At 53.2% G+C, this 24,260-nt stretch overlaps 2 protein-coding genes across 6 annotated transcripts in view; both read right to left on the bottom strand.

The window, feature by feature from the left end:
• Positions 1–12,257, bottom strand: part of PIGQ (phosphatidylinositol glycan anchor biosynthesis class Q) — a 39,943-nt gene extending 27,686 nt beyond the window's left edge. Inside the window, exons 1-4 of one of the 5 annotated variants that reach the window (XM_051780918.1) lie at positions 12,028–12,257; positions 7,048–7,739; positions 1,691–1,822; positions 142–262 (exon numbers count right to left, since the gene is read on the bottom strand). In XM_051780918.1, the coding sequence (XP_051636878.1) occupies positions 142–262; positions 1,691–1,822; positions 7,048–7,712 (918 nt within the window). In that variant the 5' untranslated portion in view covers positions 7,713–7,739; positions 12,028–12,257. Of the gene's footprint in view, positions 1–141; positions 263–1,690; positions 1,823–7,047; positions 7,740–8,998; positions 9,954–12,027 lie in introns of those variants that run through there. The other 4 variants (XM_051780909.1, XM_051780900.1, XM_051780894.1 and 1 more) reach the window with 4 other exon arrangements.
• A 2,216-nt stretch (positions 12,258–14,473) lies between these two features.
• On the bottom strand, positions 14,474–15,107 carry NHLRC4 (NHL repeat containing 4). Its single transcript, XM_051777036.1, has one exon. It carries the CDS (start codon positions 15,011–15,013, stop codon positions 14,474–14,476), a length of 540 nt encoding a protein of 179 aa, XP_051632996.1. The 5' UTR covers positions 15,014–15,107.
• Positions 15,108–24,260: the final 9,153 nt, after the last annotated feature.

Below are 24,260 nucleotides of genomic sequence, written 5' to 3'. Positions count from 1 at the left end.
GAGACCTAATTTGCATGACTTCAGACAGGACTCTCTGAAACCCTTGTGTGGGAGGCACTGCCTCCTTCCAACTACCCCAGGCATCGAGAGCTGCTCAGCACCCAGAGCAGGTGAAAGAGGAACAACCTTGGCCAGACTTACGTCAGCCACGGGGATGAGAGTGTCAGCAAGGTGACCAATTCGGTTCTTCCTGTAGAGCCAGGACATCAGCAGGATCCCCAGGGCCACATCAATCAGCAGAGAGACAAAGATGTTGGCTTTCCTGCATGCAGGAGAACGAGAAACAGTGTTAGAGAAAAAGGAAGGACAGTGTTTAATGTTTCAAAGACAACTGCTGGCTTTGCTTACATTGCATCTCTAATGTCCCAGGGACAACAGGACAACCCAGTGAAGAGGAACACTGTAGGGCCTTTTGACCTTCCCTGCTGTGCTGTTCCTTCTGTGTTCAGCCAGGAGAAGGAAGACTGAGGGGAGACCTCATGGCAGTCTGCACCTTCTTCATGAGGGGCAGTGGAGGGGCAGCTCCGATCTCTGCTCTGTGACCAGGGACAGCACCCAGGGAACAGCTGGAGCTGTGTCAGGGCAGGCTCAGGTTGGATCTCAGGAAAAGGTTCTTCCCCCAGAGGGTGGCTGGGCACTGACCAGGCTCCCCATGGCAGCGGGCATGGCCTCAAGGCTGCCAGAGCTCAAGGACAATGCTCCCAGGGCCAGGGTGGGATTGTTGGGGTGTCTGTGCAGGGCCAGGAGTTGGATGGATGATCCCTGTGGGGCCCTTCCAATTCAGGATAGTCTGGGATTCTGTGATTCTAAACATGGAGCCACTCAGAGTCTGCCACACCACAAAACCTTTTTTAGTAGGGAGCAAAGACTGGATTGAAGCTACAAAGAGGAATGTTAGACTGAAAGGTAGAGATGTACTCAGGGGCATTTACCAATTACCAGCCCTGAGGGCACCAGCACTTGGAGCAACCACGTTGAGATCAGATGGTTTCCCAACTCAAGGTAATAAATAGTGTTTCTGGGTTCATACACAAACCCAGAAGGACTGCTGAGTTCCCCCTTCCCTGATGGAGTTTCTGAATGAAATTTTATGATGTGAGTTATTCAGGAAATCAGATTAAACAATCGCAGTTACTTTTGGCCTTCAAATCTGCTAATCTATTTTAAGTGTTCCCTGGGAGTCTATTACTGCAGGATCAGAGAAGCACACAGAACAAGACTGGCTGTGGAAGGGCCGCAGGGCATTCAATATCTGTCTCAGATCTCTGCTCTGTTCCACTCACTGTGCTGCATGTTTGCTTTTTCTCTTACACTGACTTTGTTACTGCCGTCAGAGTTTTTGCAAGAAAAGGTTCCCCAAAAGAGTGGGTGAAAGAAAGGAACATTTAGACCTTTCTGCTCTTATGGAAAGTACCACTGAACACTGATGGCAGTTTTTGGTTAACAGCAGCACACAGGAAAGCAATGAGTTTGTGGGAGTTGTGAGAGCAAAGCACTCACATATGGGTGCAGGACAAGCTTTTGGGGGGCAATATCCCAGTTGCCTTTCCAAGGGTTGGGAAAAAGGAGTAGAGCAAGGGGTGCAGTGATGACCCCATAGTGCTGTGTGAGCATGGGATCCATGGTTTGGGCTCCCCAAGGGAGACAGGAACAGAGCAAAGACACACATGACTTTCCATGTACCCCATACCTCATCAGCTGAGTCTGGGTTTGAGCCTTCTTGTTGCTGCTGATGACCTGGAGGTGCTGCAGGCGATGTCCCAGCTGCTCACAAGTTGAGAGTTTGCTCCATAAGAAAGACAAAGGCCAAAACTTCAGCACCCTGCAGAAACACATGGGAATGTCCCCTTTTGCCTTTGCCATGCAGCAGGCAGGCCAGCATCCCAAATCCATGCAAAACAGTCAGTGCACAGTTAAGGCTGTGCAAGCAGAGACGATGATTAGAGGTTAAGGACTCTCTGAAAGGTTAACAGAATTAAGGAGCCTTGCCAGACCAAGACATCTAAAGCAGACAAGCCAACCTCCCATTTCCACTCTGTCAAACCACGTGCCTTGCTCTTCCAAGGAAGCCACAAGGCAATCCTGATTCCAGCCTGTGCTTTGGGATACATCACTGGGCTTGCACAATGCCCTGAGCCTCCAGCAGAGAGGAGCCAAAGCAGTTCTGTGTGCAGGGCAAAAAACACAACATGGTGTAACTGCTGCACAAATCCCAGTATTACCAATCATAGAATCACTGAATGGTTTGGGTTGGAAGGGACCTCAAAGCTCATCTCATCTCAATCCCCTGCCATGGGCAGGGACACCTTCCACTAGCCCAGGTTGCTCCAAGCCCCGTCCAACCTGGCCTTGGACACTTCCAGGGATGGGGCAGCCACAGCTTCTCTGGGCAACCTGTGCCAGGGCCTCACCACCCTCACAGACAACAATTCCTTCCCAATATCCCATCTAACCCTTCCCTCTGGCAGTGGGAAGTCATTCCCCCTTGCCCTGCCCCTCCAGGCCCTTGTCCCAAGTTCCCCTCCAGCTCTCCTGGAGCCCCTTTAGGCCCTGGAAGGGGCTCTCAGGTCTCCCTGGAGCCTTCTCTTCTCTGGGCTGAACAACTCCAACTGTCCCAGCCTTTCCTCACAGGAGAGGGGATCACCAGTCTCTGTTTTGTGTGAGCTTGGAATAACAAAGAGCAATGCTCTCTGTGCAGTTTCTGTCCCTTTCCCCCCCTCTTTTCTTTTTTCTTCCAATTGATCCTTTTTTCTTTTTTTCTTTATTACTTTCAAATTCCTTTCTCAGGGTCTTCATTTCTACCCTCTCTCCACAGCCTCACAGTGACCAGCATTATGCAGATAACACGACACTTGGCACTTAATTAGGTTTCAAAGTTAACATTCACATGAGGCTTGTAGGGGAGGAAACAGTCACACGGTTCTTTTCTTATGACTCAGAAGAAAAGTACTAAATGATGCTCAATTATTTTGGGGAGTTACTTTTATTGCCACACAACCTACAAAGCAAGGACTGATAGTGCTTTGTGTAGGTTAAAATGACACAGTACTGGGTGCAGAAGCCACAGCAACACAGAGCACCAGGTTTGCTTTGGGGGCTAAACTCTGATGTGGACATGATTTGAATCACTTCTCTCCTGTACACAGTTGTTGTTGCACTATTTTCACAGTGTTTCACTGTTTTCTGTTTAGGGTCCAGGGATCTACATTCACTTTTAGTCACTCCACCTACTCTCCTGGACTGCTTTGTCACGGTCCTGCAGTTCACGTCATTCCACACGCCAACATTATTCCTTGTATCCTGCTTTGCTTTTGAAATTGTAGAGCTGCTTGGATCATTACTGAGCATGACCTGGAGATGTGTGTCCCTGCAAAGTGTGTTTGCCTTCCACGGATCTCACCAGAGGACATCAGCCCACGCCCAGCAGCAGAGTGCCCTCAGGACAGTCTGGGATGGACAGACTATTTATACAGTCCACACAAATCACAAGGGTATGGCCCCTCCAAACCCCACTCAGCTCCCCATGGCTGCTATCCCCTCCTTCTCACATCCCCCTGAGCCCTTCCACCCACCCTTCGTGCAGGGTTTGTCAGCTTGAAAACCCAAGTGCTGAAGTGCCCCCTTCCCCCTCCCTCCCCATTCAGATTTCAGACACATTGGCTTTGAAACACACGCAGTGTTCTGTGAATCATTCTTAATTTGAGGTCTCCAAGTTACTCAGCTCTTCGCTACAGCCTCCCACCTTGGAGACAAATGAAAGCACTGCTCCTCAGCAGCCTTGTCAGAGGAGGGGTGGAGGAAAGAGCTCCGTGCAGGGGCGGGAGAGGGGGGGTCACTGATGCAAAGACCTGGGCTCACAGATTCACAGAGACACAAGAGCAGACGAGCTTTCTCTTCCAATTATGCCCCAGCCCAGCAGTTACAAATTCTGCTGTTGCAAAACTTGACTAGAGCAGAGAATTGCACTTGAAATGCAAAGGAGGGGGAAGGAGAAACACTCTACCTGTGGGATTATGTCCAGATGGCTGAAGGTGAGGAATTACCAGTCAAACCTCAGCTGCCAGACCCTCTCAGCTGAAGCAGAAAGCAGCAGATCCAGGGCCCTGTGCCACACACTCACAGTGACAGTCCCACATCCTCTCCCAGCACTGGGTGTCTCCCACATCCAGGGCTGCTCCTCAAGCAACAGACACACCAGATGGATGTGCTTGTCTGTGCTACAACTGACTCTCTTTTCTTTTCACCCAACACCACAAGGACAACCTCTACTCCACTCACACACCTTCTTTGCAAAGGAAATACACATCCTTATTGAAATAAAAACACAAACATACTGCAAAAAGCTCAACAGAGCAGCTGCAGGATGTGCTACGGGAACTCTCATCTCTAGGAGGGCTGAGGAAGAAAGCCAGAAATATTCCCTGCGTGGTCTCCTACCCCTTTGCACATTGCCAGAAATGCTCCCACTTGTTTACCACCCACTATATAGAATGATTTTCAGAACTTCAATGGAAAACCAACCAGATTGAAAAACCCAACAGAAAGCCAGTGACGTTGTGTCATTGCATTATTTAAGCAGCAGGAGATCTTTGGGGTATTTCCAAATAGAAGGAATTTTAGCAATAAATTAGCACAGCCTCCATGAGTAAGTCTTGATTTTCCAATTTAGTTTTTTCCCAGGAGTGAGAGGGGATTTTTCAGATAACAGATGAAAAGTAATCTTTCCAAATCTAGATCACATGCAAATATTAAGCTCCATTAACCAGAACTCCCAGAAACTGCAGGAACAGTGCCTCCCTTTGGATGAGGTGTTTATAAACAGACTTTTTTCACAAGGAGCACACAGAACTTATTGTCCCAAGACAAAATCATCCTGATGTCCCCAAGAGTACAGAGACCTTCAGGGATAATGGGAATCCTGCCCCCAAGTCCCTCTGAAGCAGAATTGCAATGGCCACCCCTCAGCACACGGTGGTGCTGAAGAAATGGCTTAACTCAAGACAAGGGAGCACTGGGTGAGCTTGGACGGCTGTCAGCAACTCACTTCCCGAGATTTCCAGCTGCTGCCCTGCTTCTCCTGTGCAAATACACAACAGGGCATATACAAAAGGTCTGCAGCCCCAGAGGACATTGCTGATCTCTTTCTTTAGCTTTTCAAAGCTGACATGACAAAAACCAGGGAAAGAATGAAGTCCTGTGACCTGAAGGAGCAAAAACCTTGTAAATCTTATTTTATGGGACATCCTGTCCCAGCACGGGGAGGAGGGGACTGGAAGGACACCTGCCCGTGACACCTTGAACCCTCCCTGCCTTGAGGATGCTGGCACAAGGGAGGTTGTAGCACACACCACGTGCTGAGTGGAACCAAATTCCTTTAAATGACTTAGAAAGGTGAGCAGGAGGTTTGTTATAAAGCCAGGTACTAATCTCTGTTCTCTAAGACTGATGCTTTGTAAGATAAGTGAGTATAATGCTGATCCTACGGGTGAATCAAACAGAGAAGAGAACAAGCTGTATCTGTCTCCCAAGCCCAAGAACAAGTTCAGCCCAGGTTTGGGCACAGCCAGCCCCAAATTCTGCCTGCTGGCAGGTACAGCTGGCTGCTGCTGTGCCTCAAAACATCCATCCTGGGCTTAGGAAAAGCTGAAGTCAGAATTCCTGAGAAGCTGGGTAGCAGCTATCCAGGCCCAACCAGACTGAGCTTGAGTTCCTGAGCTAGACTGTGGCCTTCTGGGGACCTGTGAGCCTTGGGTTAACCTGACTCTAAGCCTGACTGATCAAGTCAGGACCTTTTAAGACAAAGAAAAGGATCATCCTGTTTGTTGGTGGTGGCACAGCCCATGGACAGCCAGAAAAAGGACCTTCTGAGCTGACTCCCAATCTTCTGCCCAACCACAAAGTTGTGACTTAGTCACCATTAACAGCCACTAACACAGAGTCAGCATCTACAGGGCAGCCCCAGGAACCAGTGTCCTTGATTATATCAGGTTTTGGCCTGATCCTAAATCTCTTCCAATAGAATAGTCCAAAACCAGACAGTTTCCCCTTTATGTACCAAAATAGGTAACCCTACTGTTCAGAAAGTCTTTGCATGGGAAGAGTTTCACTGTAATTCTTTCACAACAGTATCACACAATTGGAAACTGTTAAAAGCTTCCCTTCCTCCTGCCCTTAGGCTGCACTTGAGAAGATTTATCCATGAATACAGTAGTAGCTGTTATCCAAATTTCATCAATTAAAGTGTCCCCTTGCAGCTTGGAACCAGAACTCCACTCTCCTCCCTCTCCACAGCCTCTCCAGGCAGGCTGACCGGGGCAGTGGTGGAATCACCATCCCTGGAAGTGTTCAAAAAGCACGTAGATGTGGCACGGGGGGACATGGGTTAGTGGTGGCCTTGGCAGTGCTGGGTTAATGGTTGGACTCCATGATATTTCCAACCTAAATGATTCCATGGTTCTAAACTTCTCCCCTTCAAATCTGCTCAGAATTCCTCATCAGTGCAAGCACTTGCCACATACTACATGTGGATCATCCTAGTCAGTCTCCTGGTTGTGAGAACAGGATTTCACCAAGGATTCATGCACAGCAGCAATCCCTGTGACCTGCTATAAGGCACCAAGGCTGCAGCACCACAGTCTCTTGGAGGACAATGGATTTAGAAATACTATTTGCTGACGTTTGACAGCTGTGGAGGGATTCACAGCAAACAGGGAGGAGGGAGTCCCAGCTGTGAAACCATTAAGGAGAGGCTCACAGCATTCTGTCAGCCATGGAATAGCTGGAAATCCACTGGCCCAGTTGTGATGAAAGTGAAGTGGGGCTGCTGCAAATGCCTCCCCAGAAACCCTCCCAGTTCCATGAAGAGTCCTACCTGAGGGAGCCTTTGGCCTTATGATTTCAGTGGGGCTCCCCAAACTCCAACAGCAGCCTGCTTCCAACAGAACCTTTTGTATCAACCATATTTCTCACTGGGGCTGAGCAGAAATCCTGTAAATGCCTAAATTACACTTCCACACAAAACAAGCTGGCTGATATCACATCACTTACCTGCTCCTGCAGATCCCAGAGACCAGTGAGAGCAGGAATGTGAGGAGCATGCAGGCAGGCACAGAGGTCTGTTTGAGCAGCTCCACGATGATGCTGGCCTCGACCCCCTCCGACTGCCAGTGGGTCAGCTTGATGGGCCCCTCGTCGTACCTGTCGGTCATGAACAGCACCCTGCTCCTGGCCACGGTGTCGAAGATGGCAGAGAGCTTGGAGGCATCCTCTGCCCTCCCATCACCTGTGTCCAGAGGGGGGTGCAGATGGGAGAGCATAACTTTGCGCTGGTCATAGTACACCAAGATGACTTCCTCCTCCTTAGGGCTGCTGGAGTGTTTCTGAAGGGTAGAGCAGCTCCAAAACTTGCTGTCTCCCTCTTTGCTTATCTGAATCCAAGGTTCATGGGAGAATATGGTCCCAAGGTCTTCCAAGAACTCACTCAGACCCTCCTCTTTCTCCTGTTTGCTGTTGCTCCAGGAGCCGAGCACAGAAAGGCTGACTTTGGTCAGGTGCTGAACTTCCCCGAGGTACTGCTTCACCTGCACAGGGATGAAGGGGAAGTGCACCACGGCCAGCACAACGGCAGAGCTCTGCTCCGACAGCCAGCGGCCGATCAGGATGCCGCTGTCTGCCGAGGAGCAGCACGATGGGAAGAACACCTTGAGTACCATGGCAGGGACCCTGGAGGGACGGGACACCTGCAACAAACACAAAAATAAAAGCTGAGAATGGTGAGTAAATGCAAGAAAATCTGAGCTGGCCAAAGTCACCAGGGAGGAGAACCAAGCAGGTTTGAAAACACTGCGCCCAACCACTTGTGTAAGAACAGTGACAGCCATCAGACACACACACATTCAGGAGGCTCCTGATGATCTGCAGTCTTTGAAGTGAGGAAAGGTGAGCCTGGAGTCACCTTTTCTGAGTCCTGGAAAGGTCTTTCGCTGATAAGCACAGCGCATTGGACCAGAAAAGATCAGGAATTCATTCAGCCTCGGATCTTAGATCCCCAACTGGATGTGCTGGAGCACTTCTAGAGTGCACCATGGTGTCTCAGGGGAGTATTTCCTGCTATTACCAACAATCAAATATTGATCCATGCCATAAAGCCAGATAATTTCAGACCCTCTTTTATCACCTCAGAACCCAGAGCTGTGCTCTGCAAAAACTCACTGAGCAACCTTAGTCAGATCACTCAGCTCCTCTTGCCTCACTCACCTCATCTGGAAACTGCAACAACAATTTTATCAAAAGGGACTACAGTGATTAATTGAAGTTTGTGCAGCAGTTTTAATTCATTAGACACAAGAGCCTAAAAATGGAGAAGCCTCTTCACTTTATCAGTGCTCTTTATCTCCGGTGTTTTTCTCCCCATCATTAAGAACGCATCTCAGTGGCTTTGGGAGACTCTTCCCAAAAGGAGCTTTGAGGCAGTTGACAGTGTCTCTTTAAATAAGGTGGAGGTTTCTAACAGAGCTGTAATTGCAGTAAGGAGGGCGCTGGTGCAGAACAGTCGCACCCGGCGCCCGTTGTCCTTTGCCGTCCTTCAGTGCTTTGTTAGGGATGTGAAAACTCCGCAGGGCCCCGAGGCTGCCTCCTCTGCAGGGACCCAGTCAGTCGGAAAGGGAACACAGAGGGTATTTATAACACGGACAGAGGATGCGCAGGGGAGGCCCGGATGGCTTTGTTTTCCTCGCCGTTAATGCAGGACAAGGGAGTCAGTAAATCTCAGCACCTGGGAATTTGCTACGGTGTGGAGGGATGGGGAGCAGCAAAGGAGAGTGATTAACCTCTGGGGTTAAAACTCAGAGAAGGGTAATTTGGGGAGCTGCAGCTGCCCCATCCCTGGAAGTGTCCAAGGCCGGTTGGACGAGGTTGGAGCAACCTGGGATAGTGGCAGGTGTCCCTGCCCACGGCAGGGGTGGAATGAGATGGGTTTTAAGGTCCCTTCCAAACTTACCACTCTGGGATTTTACGATTCCTCCAGTCCCCCAGCCCCAGTACAGCACTTGGAAATGTAGAAGTTCTCAGCTCCTTGAGCAACAAGGTGAGGTTCCCTTGGTGCACAGCACGGTCCTCCGATGGGAAAAGCACCACAGCTGCCTTTGCAAGGAGTAATGTTGTTCTTCCTTGGACTGAATTTTCCCTTTTACTGCAAAACAGCAAAGCACCCCTAAAACTTCCCTCAAGCAGACATAGGGGTGCTCCTGAGGGATTTTATTGGAGCGTGGTGCTGGAAGCACAGTGTTGGTAGGTGCTGAGGGCACCCAGCACCATCCCTTGCTGCCCCACAGACCCTCCAGCCCCTGGTGAGATCTGGAGGCCACAGAGGGATAACCTTGGAGACCTGGAGTCTGTGAGGAAGCAGGATCTCAAAAGAATCATAGAATCATGGAATGGTTTGGGTTGGAAGGGAATTTAAGGCCCATCTTGTTCCACCCCCTGCCATGAGTGAGGACACCTTCCACCAGACCAGGTTGCTCCAAGCCCCATCCAACACTTCCAGGGATGGGGCAGCCACAGCTTCTCTGGGCAAGTGATAGAACCTCAACTATTATGTGTTTTCCCAAAGGGTTTCAAGCCTCCAGCAGGAGGGAAGGGAAGCAGAGAGCTGTGTGAGGGAGGGCAGAAGTGGCAGCTGTGACGCCCCGAGGCTGTCGGGGTGCAGCACACCAGGCCTGGGCAGGACAGAGACCTGCAGCACAACCTAAAAATGGCATCTTTCACCAAAGCCTCGTGACTATCACACCCAAATGGACTGAAAAACAAGACTTCCAAGCTTATTTTTCACTTCTCTGGAAATATAGGGAATAGCTTCTACGGAAAGAGGTATTTTTGGTGTTATTTTTCTGGAGGACCATGGAGACGTCAAAGGACACACGTCCTATCCAGAAGTGGTGAAACAGACACAATTAATTAGATTAGTCCTTAAAACAGTTTGAAATAAAACCTGTCCCCTATATTTTGCCTTCCTTCCCTTCAGTATCCCTGGTTTGTCCAGGAATACTGGCCAAAGTAGTGCTCCTTTCACCACCTCTCATGCCTTCTTGCTTAACTCAGGCTGTTAAGGAAACATTGTCAGGTGAGATGATGTTTTGCTTTAGATTTGCAAAAGGATTCTAATTCTTTTCCCCTAAGACCCACAGACATACTCCCAGGAAAAAGGAAATAAATTATGTAAATACAGGGGGTCTGAAAGGCAAAACAACAGATTGAATGTGTCAGGAATGTACATACACACATATGCTCAGACACTACTTAAAATAATATAAATTTAGCTAGTGATAACATTCTAGTTATATCACAGTACCAAAACCTTCTAAGTGAAGTTGCCCATAGCTGAATACTCTAAAAACTGAAATTGAGTTCCATTTTTGAAAGAAAAAATAGAAAAATTAAAAGAATAAGTACTTGAAGGGGGTTTTCAGTACTTATATCAGTAATATTGGAGAGGTAAGCTTTTAAAGTTGATTTTTTAATTGTTCTTTTACTTCAAGAGATGTCAGAGGTGTTTGAGTGTATCCCTACAAGAGACTTCCAGTGTCTCTGCACAGCCGACCTTAAAGCTTTGTCCATCCATTGGACATTTGGAAGAGGAATTATCTACTGACACTCAATACAAACATTTACTTTTCACTGAGAATTTTTTTTTAAGATGGCCACAGTCATCTGGGAAAACTTCTCATGGAGCAGAAACACTTATCCTTATCTTCTCTATTTTGGGAGTTTTTCCTCTTACACCTTTCCCAACTTTTTAAATTAATATCATTTTATGCACCCAACTAATCTGGCTATAGCTCAGGTCAAATCATACCCTAAACACATCATCTGCCCTTTGGCTGCTGCAGAGAAGATTCTGATACAATTTTCAGGCTGTACAAAATATCTTGATAGCTGAAAACCAGCTGATCAACTATTCTTACGTTACTGTGGTTTGTATTCCCAAATCCACAACTGGCTATGTATCCCACCTCATTCATTTCAATAGACTGAAATATAAAGTTCACCTCTTAAGTGTCATCACAGTCAATTGTTTTCACTGCTGCTAATTTGAGCAGAAAAATCCTACCAATGTGCTTAGTCCCTGTTCATAAAGTGCCTAAAATCTCCCAGATCCACCCATTCCTGCTGGGAACCTCCAGCCCTTCCCTGAGATGCCGCAGAGCATCAGCAAACGATCTCAGGCGACCAAAACAAAAACTGGACACCACCTAAAATGTGTTAAGGTGACCAAAAAATAAAGACAGGACCCCAGGATGAATTAATTTCAGAACTTTTGTCAGAAAAGCAAAGGTGAACAGTGGAATGTGGCCCAGGTGTCACCACATGAGCTATCCTGTGGCCACCAGCAGAGCCAAGGGGTGCTGACCCTGGGTCAAACCCACACCTGAGCACTCCAAGGTCCTTCCAGGGGGTGAGGGAGAGCAGGCCAGGAGATACACAATCATAGAAACATAAAGGTTGGAAAGCCCTCCAAGACCATCGAATCCAACCATCCCCCAGCACTGCCAAGGCCACCACTAACCCATGTCCTCAGGTGTCACATCCATACGGCTCTTAAATCCCTCCAGGGATGGGGACTCCACCTCTGCCCTGGGCAGCTGTGCCAGGGCTGGACAACCCCTTCCATGAAGAAATTTCTCCAATATTCAATCTAAACCTCCCCTGGCACATCTTGAGGCCATTCCCTCTCCTCCTGTCCCTTGTTCCCTGGGAGCAGAGCCCGACCCCCCCCGGCTCCCCCCTCCTGTCAGGGAGTTGCAGAGCCAGAAGGTCCCCCCTGAGCCTCCTTTTCTCCAGGCTGAGCCCCCCCAGCTCCCTCAGCTGCTCCTGCTGCTCCAGCCCCTTCCCCAGCTCCGTTCGCTTCTCTGGACACGCTCCAGCCCCCCAGTGTCTCTCCTGCCGTGAGGGGCCCGGCAGTGCCCCCCGCCCACGGCTCCCCCGGCTCCCCCCGCAGCCCCCGGCCCGGCCGGCCCGCCCCGCTCCTACCGCCCGCCCGGCGCCGCCGCTTCCGCCCGCGTTGCCCGGAGACGCGCGAGCCGCGGGGCCCCGCAGGGAGGGCCCGGCCGCCGCCGCCACCCGCCGCCCGCGTTCCGGGGCTCTCGGGGCCCGGCTGTGCCCGCTGCCCGTGAGGGCCCGGCTGTGCCCGCTCCGCTCCCTGTGCCCGCTCCCCGCGCTCCTCCCGGCGCCTTTCCCGGGCCGGGGAGCGGCGGGGCCGCCTGGGAAGGGCGATAAGGGCAGTCAGCGTGCCCGTCCTCCCCTGGAGCGAGGCCAGGGGCTCGCATGTCCTCATGGGACCCCCCTGCCCCCGATCCCACAGCCCAGGGACTCACCTGTCCTCACCAGACCCTGTCGTCCTCCATCCTCCCCGGCCAGAGGCTCGGCTGTCCTCATAGAACCCAGTTGTCCCCCATTCCCACATGCCAGAGGCTCACCTGTCCTCACAGGACCCCGTCATCCTCTGTTCCAAAAGTCCAGGGACTCACCTGTCCTCACGAGACCCCAATGCCCCCCATCCCACAGGGTTCTCCTGTCCTCATGGGATCCTGTTGTCTCCATCCCACAGGTGAGGGACGTCCCTTTCTAATGTGGGACCCTGATGTCCACCATCCCCAGAGGCCAGGGACTCACCTGTCCCCACAGGACCATGTTGTCCCATGTCCCCAGAGGCCAGAGGTTTGCCTGTCCCCATGGGACCCCCTTGTCTCTCATCCTCAAAGGCCAGGGACTCGCCTTGCCAAGCGGGACCCCGTTCACCCTCATCCCCAAAGTCCAAGGACTTGCCTTTCCTCAGGAACCCTGTTGTCCCTCATCCCAAAGGTCAGGGACTTGTCCGTCCCCATGGGACTCTATTATCCTCCTCCCCCACAGGCCAGGGGCTGTCCTGACAGGACCCCTTGACTCCCACCCCCAGCACCTCAGCAGCTCCCTGGCCTGGCAGAGGCCCGTGAGTGCAGATGGGTGCCTGGGAGCTTCCCTCCTGTGACCCAGCGGTGGGTTGGGGCCAGCGAGCTTGGGAAGACTCTGGGCAATGTAAGGAGGTCTCACATGAAAAGGGAAAGTGGGTGTGGAGGTGGAGGTGAGCTAGAGAAGAGGTTTTGGGGGTTTATTTTTGTTGTTGAGTGCCACAGAATTGGAAATAAGGTGGGGGAAGGTTTGGTTTTCTGGGAGCTCAGCTCCCTGGGATGGGACAGGCTCATCTCCATACCTGCAGACCACACAGACAGGCCCCTTCCCTATTGCTGGGTTTGCTCTGGGACTACCTCGTTCTACAGGGAGAGGAGTCTGGGAGGGCAACATCTTCAACATCTTCAGTGCTTGTTCCAAGGCCAGGAAGGAGCCAGGCCCTCTCCAGGGATCGTTTGGGGTGAGAGGTGGTGACTGGACTCAGGTCTCAGACATCAGCAGAGGCCAAGGAGCCGTTCAGCACCATGTCCAAACTGAGGGCTGCAGACGGGAGAGGAAAACGCCCTTCCCTGTGCCACCACACCCTGCCTGCCTCTCCCTGGTCTCTGCCGATAAGGGCAGTGGCTCCGAGCTCTCCTCCACAGGGGATAACAGACAGCCCAACCTGGCTCAGCCCCGGGACAGGGGGCAGTGCGAGCAGTTCCACGTTCCCATATGGAATTTACTCTGTGCAGTGGTTGTTGCTTCCCTGTAGAGGTCAGGAATGCAGCACAGAAGGAGTTCCCTTCATCCTACCCTTCTCCTGAAGTCTGTTACAGACCCAGCCTGCCATTCTGTGATTCCAAAACTTTTCCTAATATCCTGGGGATGAGTTAGTACAGACCAGTTGTCTCAACCATGCAAGGCTGGACAGGGCTTGGAGCAACCTGGTCTAGTGGAAGGTGTCCCTGCCCCTGGCAGGGGGTGGAATGAGATGGCCTTTAAGGTCTCTCCCAAACCAAACCATTCTGTGATTCCATGATTCTCTGGCAGGCCACGGCTGCCAGCTCTGGCCTTACCACTCTGGTCATACTCTGGCATCAGGAAGGTGGAACCATGGTACATCAAAACAGTGTGTGGGGAAGAAAAATATTCATATTAGCTTTGCAAAAACACACAAGGATTCAAGAGTGTGGTGGTAAATTTGCAAAGGCACCAACTCGTGGCCAATTCTGAGTAGCCTGGTCATCCTTTAGCTATTCTGGTGCTGGTTAAGCTGCTCCAGAGTTGGTCTAGTCCTTGATTCTGCCATCTGGAGGAGCTGGGAGCCGTCAGGAGGTCAGGTCTGGGGCAATGCTCTGCATCCGTGGAAGCGTTCAAGGCCAGGAACTTGGAGCAACCTGGTCTAGTGGCAGGTGTCCCTGCCCATGTCAGAGGGGTTGGAACAAGATGAGCTTTAAGGTCCCTTCCAAGCCAAAACATTCCATGATTCTATGATATGATTCTGTGTGAAGGAGATGGAGCTCACAGCCACCACTAGACCCACAGCTCAGCTGGGCTGCAGTGGAGCCATCCTCCCTCCCCTCCTGGGTGTTTGGTTGGGGTGACCACCAGGGTTGGTGGGATTGTAAGGGGGTCTCACACAGTACTTAAAGACTTTGACACAGTTCTCCCCCGTGTCTGCCACAAAGAGGTGCCCAAAGGGGGAGCAAGCCATGCCAGCAGGCCTGCGCAGCCCCATGGACACCAGGCAGATGGGAGCCCCATGCTCTGGGAACAAGTGGACTGTCCGGCGCTGCTCGTCTGCCACCAGGATGCTGCCATCCCTATCCACACACACCCCAGCGGGGTTGCCAAACTGGTGTCCATATTTGCTGCTGAGGGAGCAGAGGAGCTTGTGGCTGCTCGTGAAGACCTTGGCGTCCCCACATTCCTCACTCACCACAAAGCCCCCGTTGGGTGCTGGGCTGACGTAGCAAGGCCCCTGCAGGTCAGGGACTGAGTGGACCTGGAGTGTCTTGAAGGCATGGTCCAGAGCAAAGCTGTGCACTTGGCCTTGGGCATAGTCTGCTACCAAGATCTTGCCCATGGAGTCGACTCCAATGCCCCTGGGGGAACCAACCTTTCTGATCTTTATCCATTCCCTCTTGGAGAGGCTGGTGTGAGGGTTGAAGGCCCAGATGGCTTCATTCACCATGTCGGCCACAGCCACCATTCCCGTGCGAGTCACAGTCACATCTTCTGGCAAGAAAGTGCCCTTTCCCCTTTGCTGGCAGGGCAGGGCCTGCAGCGTGTGGCCTGTGCTGGAGAGGACGTGGACCCAGGGAGCATTCTCGGCTGTCAGGTAGATGGAGCCGTCCGGGGAGCAGTGGATTCCACGGACACCCCCATAGCGGCTGCCGGTGGGGTTGGGGATCTGCCGGACCAGGTTATCCTGGCAATAGTGGAGGAGGTTCTTGATGTTGTCCAGATCTCCACACAGACTTTTGGCCTTATCTTCCAGCTGGTGGACTTGGTGCTGTGTCACCATGCCCACGCTGGGCTGGCTGCTCAGCAGTGGGCTGGCTGTCTGGAGAGTGGCAAATGACTTCAGCTGGAGGCTGTAGATGGTTTTCAGCAGCTTCTCCTTTAGCTGGCTGGTCTCCAGTGTGTAGTCCATGACAAATCTCTTGTCCCTGTTTGGGGGAAGCAGGAGGACCATGACTGTCCCTGCCTGTTGCCATCCCTGGGGATACACTAAGGCGTTTGCTGCCTACCCAGGGTCAAGGTGTAGACACTGGTCTGGATTAACTTCAGTGCCAAAGAAACCACATCACTGTAGTGCCAGCTAATTATGTGCTCGGGACATAAAGACAAACAAGGACATTGGCATGAAAATGAAAGAGTCATCAAGCTGGATCTGCAGCTGGAGGAACAGCCAGAAAGGTCTATTGGCTTCAACAACAGCTCAGCTGGTGTCAGATGTGGCCTAAGGATTTTTGTGTAAAGGTGAGTCATGTGTGAGCACATTGAATGGCATCTCCACCTCTCTGATTCCTCAGATTAGTGGCTTCTCTCAGGTCTTTAACACCTCTTAACCCTATTTTCTGTGAGCCTCATCTCTCCAAACCATGTTCATTCACAGAATCACTGAATATTCTGAACTGGAAGGGACTCACATGGATCATTAAATCCAACTCCTGGCCCTGCACAGACACACTAAGCAGTGATGGGAGCCCGGCTCTACTGTGTTCCCAGGGCCTGGCTGGAGCACAGCTTGTAGCTGGCTAGGGAAATGTGGCCTCATTAAAGCTCCTGGGGAGGCAGAAGTTCACTTTGTTTTAAATGTGATTATAATTAATATTATAATGGGCACACTTGGCTGTTTTGAGTTGTTTGCAGGCTGTCACTCCACTTTTATCGCCCCATGTGCCATGATTGCCTGGATCATGTGCTCTGTGCTGCCTGCAAAAGGGACATTTCCCCAAACCACAGCTGAAGGAAGCTAAGGCATACTCTGCCAAACAGTCCTTTCCATGTGCAAATCCCACAATTATCTAAACCCCATCCCCTGAATACTTGCAGAGCTACCAAACACAAATTCGTGATGGTGGGGATGAATAGAGATGGAATCCAATTTCTGCTGGATTTGGGGCCTGGGAACAGCTGTTTCTTCCCCAAAGTGGTTGTGCTTTGTCTCCAGCAGCAGAGACATGCTTGGTGGAAATAAGCCCCCCACCCCCACCCAGAACTGCATGTCGGGGTCCTCCTTCAGCGCTGGACAGAGTCCGAAATCCAAACCACTGGATTTTACAGATGGGAAACTGAGCCACTGCCATGCCAGCCACCACACCCCCCTCACCACGAGCATCCACCTCCCTTCTCAGGTGCTGGGCACTCAAAGCTGCCCTCAGACCCTTGATGGTGTGTCCTGAGCCAAGCCTGAGCTGCTCATTCAGGGGTCTAACCCCAAAAAGAGGTCTCTGACCTGTCCCCCGCACAACTCAGGGAAATGACCACGAGCCCAGCTCAACAGACCTTGTACCTCAGTCCTGCTGTCTGGGGAGCTGCCTGTCCTTCCCTGGCAGTGCTGCCCTCCCACCGGCTCTGTCCTGCTCTGTCCCACCAGCTCTGTCCTGCTGCCTCAGGAGCAGGAGTCGTCCTGCCGGGCTCAGGGAGCAGGACCAGGGGACCTTGTGTTGTTAGTGACGGGCGATTGCCCTCGGGTCTGGGTAAACACAAAAACTCCTTGTGCTGACAACCAGAAGCAGCGACACGAGGGCTTATCTGCGTGGTTTTTTTATTCCCTGCTGGTCTCCTGCCAGAGACAAGGTGCCTTTCCCACAGGATCGGTCTGTGCTCCAAGGTGCCCAGCTGCAGGGATGATTTGGGGCTTTTAAGGAGAGGCAAAGGGGCTGATTTGCTGCACGTCACCCTTGGCAGCTGCTGGGGTGGGACAGGGACCCTGACTGCAGATCAGGGCTCCTGCCTGGTCTCGTGGCTGTGTCGCTGCCTCCCCGTGTGCCCCCAGCCTGGGCACTGTGAAGCTGTGTGCCTCAGTCTCCCCACTTGCGAAAAGGAGACTGGGGAATTTTGCAACATCAGGCTTTGAGGTGCAGTGATGGAGAAGTTCCAGGAAGAGGCAGATCAGCCAGGACTCCTGGCACAGCCCCCCTCTCCATCTCCATGCTGCTCAAACCAGGCTCCCCTCAGCTGGGCAAATCCATGTTTGGAGTTGATGGTTGCATTTATCAGTTCAGCTCCAACAAAGAGAGTCAGGAGTAAAAGCAGAGTTGGCCAGGAGCAGCCTGCAAGGGGCTGCTCAGAACCTGCCCTTCCTCCCTGGCAGTGATTCCTGTTCGTGCTCCATCCACCTTTGCCAGCAGTGAGCTCAAACCACCCACCTTAAACCTGGTCAAGATGTGAAGAAGTTTGTATCTATTCATTCCTCAGATGGGCCAAAGGTAAGTGAAGCTTGGATCAGACTCAGCCACCTCTGGGATGTTTGGAGGGCCTGCAAGTGCCTGGCCCTTAGGGCTCAGGAAGCAGTTTGGGGTCCAGCTGGCTGCAGGAGCTGTGGGATGGAGATCTGCCTCCAAAGCCCCAGGACTGGGTGCTCCTCTTGCCGTGTGTTTAGGGCCCTTCTGGTCCTGTATCAGACTCCGAAGCTCACAGTGCCTGGGAAGCTGCCTCAGACCTATTACCAGCCAAAATTACAGAAATAACTTGACACGACAAGCACCGCGGCCGCTCCATCCGAGCCCCAGCAGGACGGGAGGCAGCTTCAAAAACCATCTCCCAGGGCAACAGGGTCTGACCTTTTGTTTTGCTGTTGTGAGCTCCATCACCAGGATAAACAAACACAGCCTGGCCCTGGGGCTCCTGTTCACCTTTCCAGGACCGTGGCTCTGTCACAACCTGTTCAGAAGCCATCCCTGGACCCCCAAAGACACCTTTGTCATGGCAGGGCCTGGCACAGCCCATGCCCACACCAGCACCGGGAGCTACAGGGTTCAAGGACAAGGGCATGGTCAGCCCGCTGGCTCTGGAAATGGACCAAAGGAAAGAGAGTTTGGGTTCAGTTCAGGCTTTCCTGGTGCACATTCCTTGCAGGTATGAGTGATGAACTTCTCCTCTTGCAACTTTTCCCACCCTGGCCCAGGGACAGCAGATCTTGGTTGAGTGTCCACAGGGAACACACAAGCCCTGGGTCTCTGCCAGTCTCTGTGCCCAGGGATGCTTGGTGCCCGCCTGGCACTGTGCATGTGTGCAGGGAGCCAGTGGGAGATCCCACAGGAGCAGCCAATGTCATTGCTACCAAGTCACAGATTTGGGGGAAAAAATATTTCCCCATCTAGAGCACAGCTCCTTGGCTGGGGAGAGGACTGGGGGGACACAGATGGCCACAGTGTCAGTGCAGTGTTAATTGTCACAGTGCAGTGAAACCCTCCTGGGGCTCAGGTCCATACTGGACACTGGAGCACTCCAGCCCTGAGTCCCAGCAGTCCTCAGCCTGCTCAGGTCACAGAATGACATGATGAGTTGGAAGGGATGCACAAAGGTCATGGAGTCCAACTCCTGGGCCTGCACAGGACCATCCCAAGAGTCACACCCTGTGCCCCAGAGGATCAGCCAAACCCTCCTGGAGCTCTGGCAGCTTTGGTGCTGTGCCCACTGCCCTGGGGAGCCTGGTCAGTGCCCAACCACCCTCTGGGGGAAGAACCTTTTCCTGAGATCCCACCTAACCCTGCCCTGGCACAGCTCCAGTCGTTCCCTGGGTGCTGTCCCTGGTCCCCCCAGAGCAGAGCTCAGTCCCTGCCCCTCCTCTGCCCCTGCCCAGGCAGTTGGAACTGCAGTGAGGTCTCCCCTCAGTCTCCTCTGCTCCAGCTGAACACACCAAGTTCCCTCAGTGTCCTCACACGGCTTCAAATCAAATCAACCCTTCCCCATCTCTTTTGCCCTCCTTTGGACACTCTCCAATGGCTCAATCTCTTCCTTCCATTGTGGCCCCCAAACTGCCCCAATGTTGAGGTAAGGCCTCCCCAGGGCAGGGCAGAGCAGGACAATCCCCTCCCTGGCCAGGCCGGTGATGCTGGGCCTGATGCCCCCAGGATGACCCTCCTGGCTGCCAGGGCTCTGCTGACTCAGGGCCGACTGGCCACTGCCAGGACCCCCGGGTCCACGCTGGATGTCACGGCACTCCATCCCAGAGGGCCCCAGCAATCCCCAGCCTGCTCCAGACCTCTGTCAGCACAAGGGCGTTGCAGCCAAGGGCTGTGATGGTTTGCAGGGACTGAAGGGGCGATGTGGGGACGAGGTGAGATGGCAGCAGCATCCGGCTGGACACGGGCTGGTCATTGCTTTGCACAGACACCAGGCGGCTCCGTCTGTCCAACAACCGCGGGTGATTGGCACTAATTATCAAAAAGCTGGAACGCACCGCGTGTGTTTGTGCGTTTGTGTCGGTGTCTGTGTGTGTGTCTGTGTGTTTGTGTGTGTGTCTGTATCGGTGTCTGTGTGTTTTTGTGTCTGTGTGTGTCTGCGTGTGTCTGTGTCTGTGTTTGGGTGGGTGCAATGGGAAGTGGTGCCCCAAGACTGCCCGAGAGCTTTCAGTGGGAAGCCAGAACATCCCCTGCACAGCCAGACAGAAAACATGATTCCCAGCCCGAGCACAGCCCCATCCCAGCTACACTCCCCCACTCTCCATGAAATGCCTGCAGTGTCCAGCTGGAGACACACAGGGGCTTGGGGGACACTGGGGACAGTGGTTTTGGAGGTTGATCCCACACACAGGCTGGGACTGGGGTTGGGACTTCCTGAAACTGGTTCCATGGAGCTGAGAGCAGGAATTCAGTTTCTCTTCAGGCATTGCAGAAATCCCTCCAGAAAGGAAAGTTGTAACTACTCTGGTCCCTAAAACTGCCTTGGCCCTGTCCTCTGGCTGGCATGGACATCCTGGAATCCCCACTGCTGGTTACCACACCCATGGAGAAGATTCTCCAGGGTCTGACAAGGGCTGAGCTGATGCCTGGGCTACTCCCTTTCTCCCTCCTCCTCTGCAGCCTCCTGCTCTCACAAGGCTCACAAGAGGATTAGGGAGTTAATCCTCTTTGAGACATCAAGCTCCCTGTTGAGCCTGACAGAAAGGCCCAAAATCTGTGAAGCACAGTAGGGCACTGCCACAGAGCCCCCTTACTGCCACGAGCAGCCCCCTGGATGAGCCCCAGCCTGTCCTGGGGGCAGTGTCCCCATTGCCGCCCCTTCCCCACCCACCCTGGGCACCAGCTTGTCACCAAGGCCATGGGATCTGGGCAGTGGTCCCACCAGGCTGGCTCCCTCCATCCCAACCTGACCTGGCTCCTGCAGCCTCTCCACACTAGTCCAGGAGGGCAGTGGGAGGAAAGTGAAGCATCCTCCTGTCCTGGCAGGGAACAGCAACCCGAGGCCATGTGGGAAGCGGGAAATGAACAGAAACTTTCTGCAAACACAGCTCCATGTTCAGCCTGCTGGGGAGGCCTCTGGAGGTCCAGGAGCTCTGCAGAACTCCAGCAGGGATATTACTGGAGCAAAGCTGTGTGCCAGAAACCTCCTCTTATGGCTGGTACTGGACCATTTGGTCTCCCAGGAAGCGTTGCTCCAGCCCTTCCTCTGGCAGGGAGGTGTGCAGGCTGGCACTGCTGCTGGGCACCACCTACAAGTGGGCAAGGAAGCACCTGCACCTGCGTTTTCTGCTCCCCCTTCCCACCCAAACCACAAACTGCCTACATCCTTGGGTACCCCACACCTAAACTTAGGGAGGAAATAACAGTGGCTGGGTGGTTTGACTCTCTGAGCCCCAGATCTGGGAAAATTATGTGGCTGTTTGGGCTTCACAGCAGCTGCTGCCTGGGATGGGGGAGCCTGGGCTGCCCAGGCACTGTACCTGGCCATGCAGGTTCTCCTGGGTCTTCAGACAGCTTCTGCTTTGCAGGATTGTTTCCTCCTTCTCTCTCAACCCTTCGACCCTGAGCATCTTCCCCTGCTCCCCAAGGCAGCCATGGGGAGCACCCAGCCCTGGTGCCTCGGCACCTCTTGGCATCTCCCATGTTGCCTCAGTCCCAGCAGGTGCAGGTCCCTTCCAGGCAGGGAAGTGGGCAGGAAGGCAGGAGCTGATCAAACATCATCAGCAGCTGGGATCTCACCCTGTCTTAGCCTGCGAAGCCTGAGGGAAACTCTCTCCCCACTCAGCTTGGCTGCCTCCGGGAGCATCAGCCCTGTGAGAGCCAGAGCACTGCTCTCCCTGCCCCAGCTCTTTTAAGTACTTAAACCTCAGTGCTTCCCTCCGTGGGCCTTTGATCCAGCTCCAAAGCCAGAAAGGTTCTGCCCTGGGCAAATACCCAGGGAAACGATCCATTCGGAGGCATCCAGGAGCAGGGAAAGGAAACCTCCAATTGCAATAACAGATGGGAAAACGCAGCAGGGAGATTTTGTAGCTTTTTGTACTGTTTTTCCTCATTTAAAGCTGAGGAGATGGGATAGCTGCTCCTCTACACTGACTGCATGCCATGGGGGGATGGAGAACACAGGCGCTGCCGGAGCGGCTCTGGAGCTGCTGTCCCAGGAACTGCTCTGCAGCTCAGTGTTCATGGCCGATGGGGTTGAAGAGTTCATGTTGGACTCAAAACACTCCAGCAGTGTTCCTGTCAGAGCCAGGGGACAGTCAGCAGGGCATGTGAGATGGCTGGAGGCGGTGATGCCACCACAGCGGTGAGAGCGGTGAGGAGCAGCAGTGCTGTTTCCACAAACAGCTGGGAGCAGAGGATGCAAGATGAGCCACAGGCAACGTATGGAGTGATGCCTTCTGGCTGTCTCTGCTCCTATTCCTCCCACAGAGAGGCTCCCAGGAGGATGAGGGCTTGTGGTTCCTGCACAGGAGCTGCAGTTTGGGTGAGAGCCGGTGGCTGGGCTGTCTGTCCGATCTCATTGCCCTCTCAGATCAGCCCCTGCCAGCTCTCAGCACATCTGTGCTGCTTCCGTGCTGTGCCACCAGCCCTGGGGGTGACATTTCTGCCTCGAGGGGAGCCACATCCTCCCCTGCTTGCTCCTAGTGTGCAAATGCTTCCAAGCAAAGGGCGGGGCAAGGCTGAGGAGAGGGCTGAGGAAGAGACAAAAAGGGAATGATGTTCTCCAGGTGTCTTCCAGGACACTTTGCTTGGAGCTCCTGAGAGCACTGCCGTTCCTTACTTAAGGTCATGGGGAAACTCTCCCCGGGTGTGCAGTCCTTTGGCAGAAAGGAAGCCTTGGCAGCCTTTCCCCAGGTGGGAAATGCAAGGTGGGCTTGGACAGGCCCCCTGGAGTGATGGGAAGCGTTCTGGGGCAATTCCTGATTTGTCTTCACAGCTCCAGAGTCCTCCAGCCTGAGATCTCTGCCTGCCCTCAACTCGCTGTTGAAGTTGCCCTGTCACTGCTGCAAAGGCAGGTCATTGCCCCCCTCCTGCCGAGACGGAGCGATCCTGCTCCAGGTTGTCTTTGCAGCTTCACACGTCTCAGAAATCTCCTGCCCGACCTTGGCCCTTCTTGAGTCCACGTTTAGTAACTTTCCACTGCTCTGAGCTCTGCTCTGCCCACGTTGGGGTAAGAGAGAACTGGTTGTGCTGGGCAGGAACCACTTCTTGTCCCCAGCTGGTTCCACTGTTACGAGTGAGTGCCCAGAAATCCCAAGGGAGTTTTCTGCTCCGTCCCTTGGACTGTTGTTTCCCCCACCAGGCTGAGGTGCAATGGGAGGAGCTGATGCCCACCACAGCCCCTGCTGTCCCCCATGAAGCCCTGGGACTGTACCTCTGCAGTGAAAGTCCTCTTCCAGCATGAGATCCATCCCCAAAGTTTACCACTGGCCCTTTGCCGGGGAAATTTGGGGACACAGCATTTTCATGGGGTCTGTGGCATGTTCCCACCTCATGCTCAAGACGAGCAGCATGATGTGACCTGCCACCCTTCCCTACAAACTCTGGCCCCATCCCTGTGCCCCAGGGTGCCTGGGTTGCCCCTGCACTGTCTCCCCTTGCTGTTGACCCTGGCAGGGCATCCAGCCAGAGCTCACAGTCACACCAATGCAGCTGGAAAACTGGTTGGGGATGCAGCGAACCCACCTCCACTCTCAGCTTCCCTGGGGCCACGTACTTGTGCCAATGGGATGGGGAGCATAACAACCTCCCCTTTTACAAGGAACCTTGAAATCTGGTTCCTTCCACTGCCTTGCCCGAGATAAGCCTTCCCTCAGGGTTTGTTTATTAGGAAACTTCCCTCCCTCCCAATCCCAGAGCTCTCCTTTGCTCTTGAACCCAGAGTAGAGGGAATACTTGAGCAGGAGCAGCTGTACCCACCTGGGGTTAGAAACTCATAAAAGTTGTGCAGCTCCATTGACCAGGAGCTACTGGGCTCTGAGGGACCTGCTGTGACTCCACATCCCCCCAACTCCAGGAGCAGGGGGGCTGCTGGATTCATCAGGGCAGGGGAGGGATTTGTCTGGGTCCCCCAGTTGTCGACTGGGACTGCTCTTGGCTTGGCAGGAAAATGGGGGGAACACACAAGCAGGGGGAGTTTGGTCAACCCTGACCAGGAAAGATGACTATCAGTGGGCCTGCAGTAAAGGGCAGGTAATGGCTCCCTATCAGATGCCTTTAGGGTGACCAAATAGCCGTGTAATGGGCGCTGTGCTGGAGTGGGCTGAGGGCCCTGGGGGTGCAGATTGCAGACTGGATAAGCCACCCCGGTAGTTCAACTCCCATCCATTATTTAAATGTAAAGGTAAATGCTTTCATCTTTTCAGCTGGAATGGTTCCACCAGCTTGGCCACCTCCAGAAAATCCCACCCTGGC

This window comes from Manacus candei, unplaced genomic scaffold (genome assembly GCF_025592945.1).
Source record: "Manacus candei isolate 608988 ecotype Guabito, Panama unplaced genomic scaffold, ASM2559294v1 h1tg000002l, whole genome shotgun sequence".
NCBI classification, from domain to species: domain Eukaryota; kingdom Metazoa; phylum Chordata; class Aves; order Passeriformes; family Pipridae; genus Manacus; species Manacus candei.
Note: the sequence above shows the minus strand (reverse complement) of the source record. Positions and strands in the feature narration are given on the sequence as shown.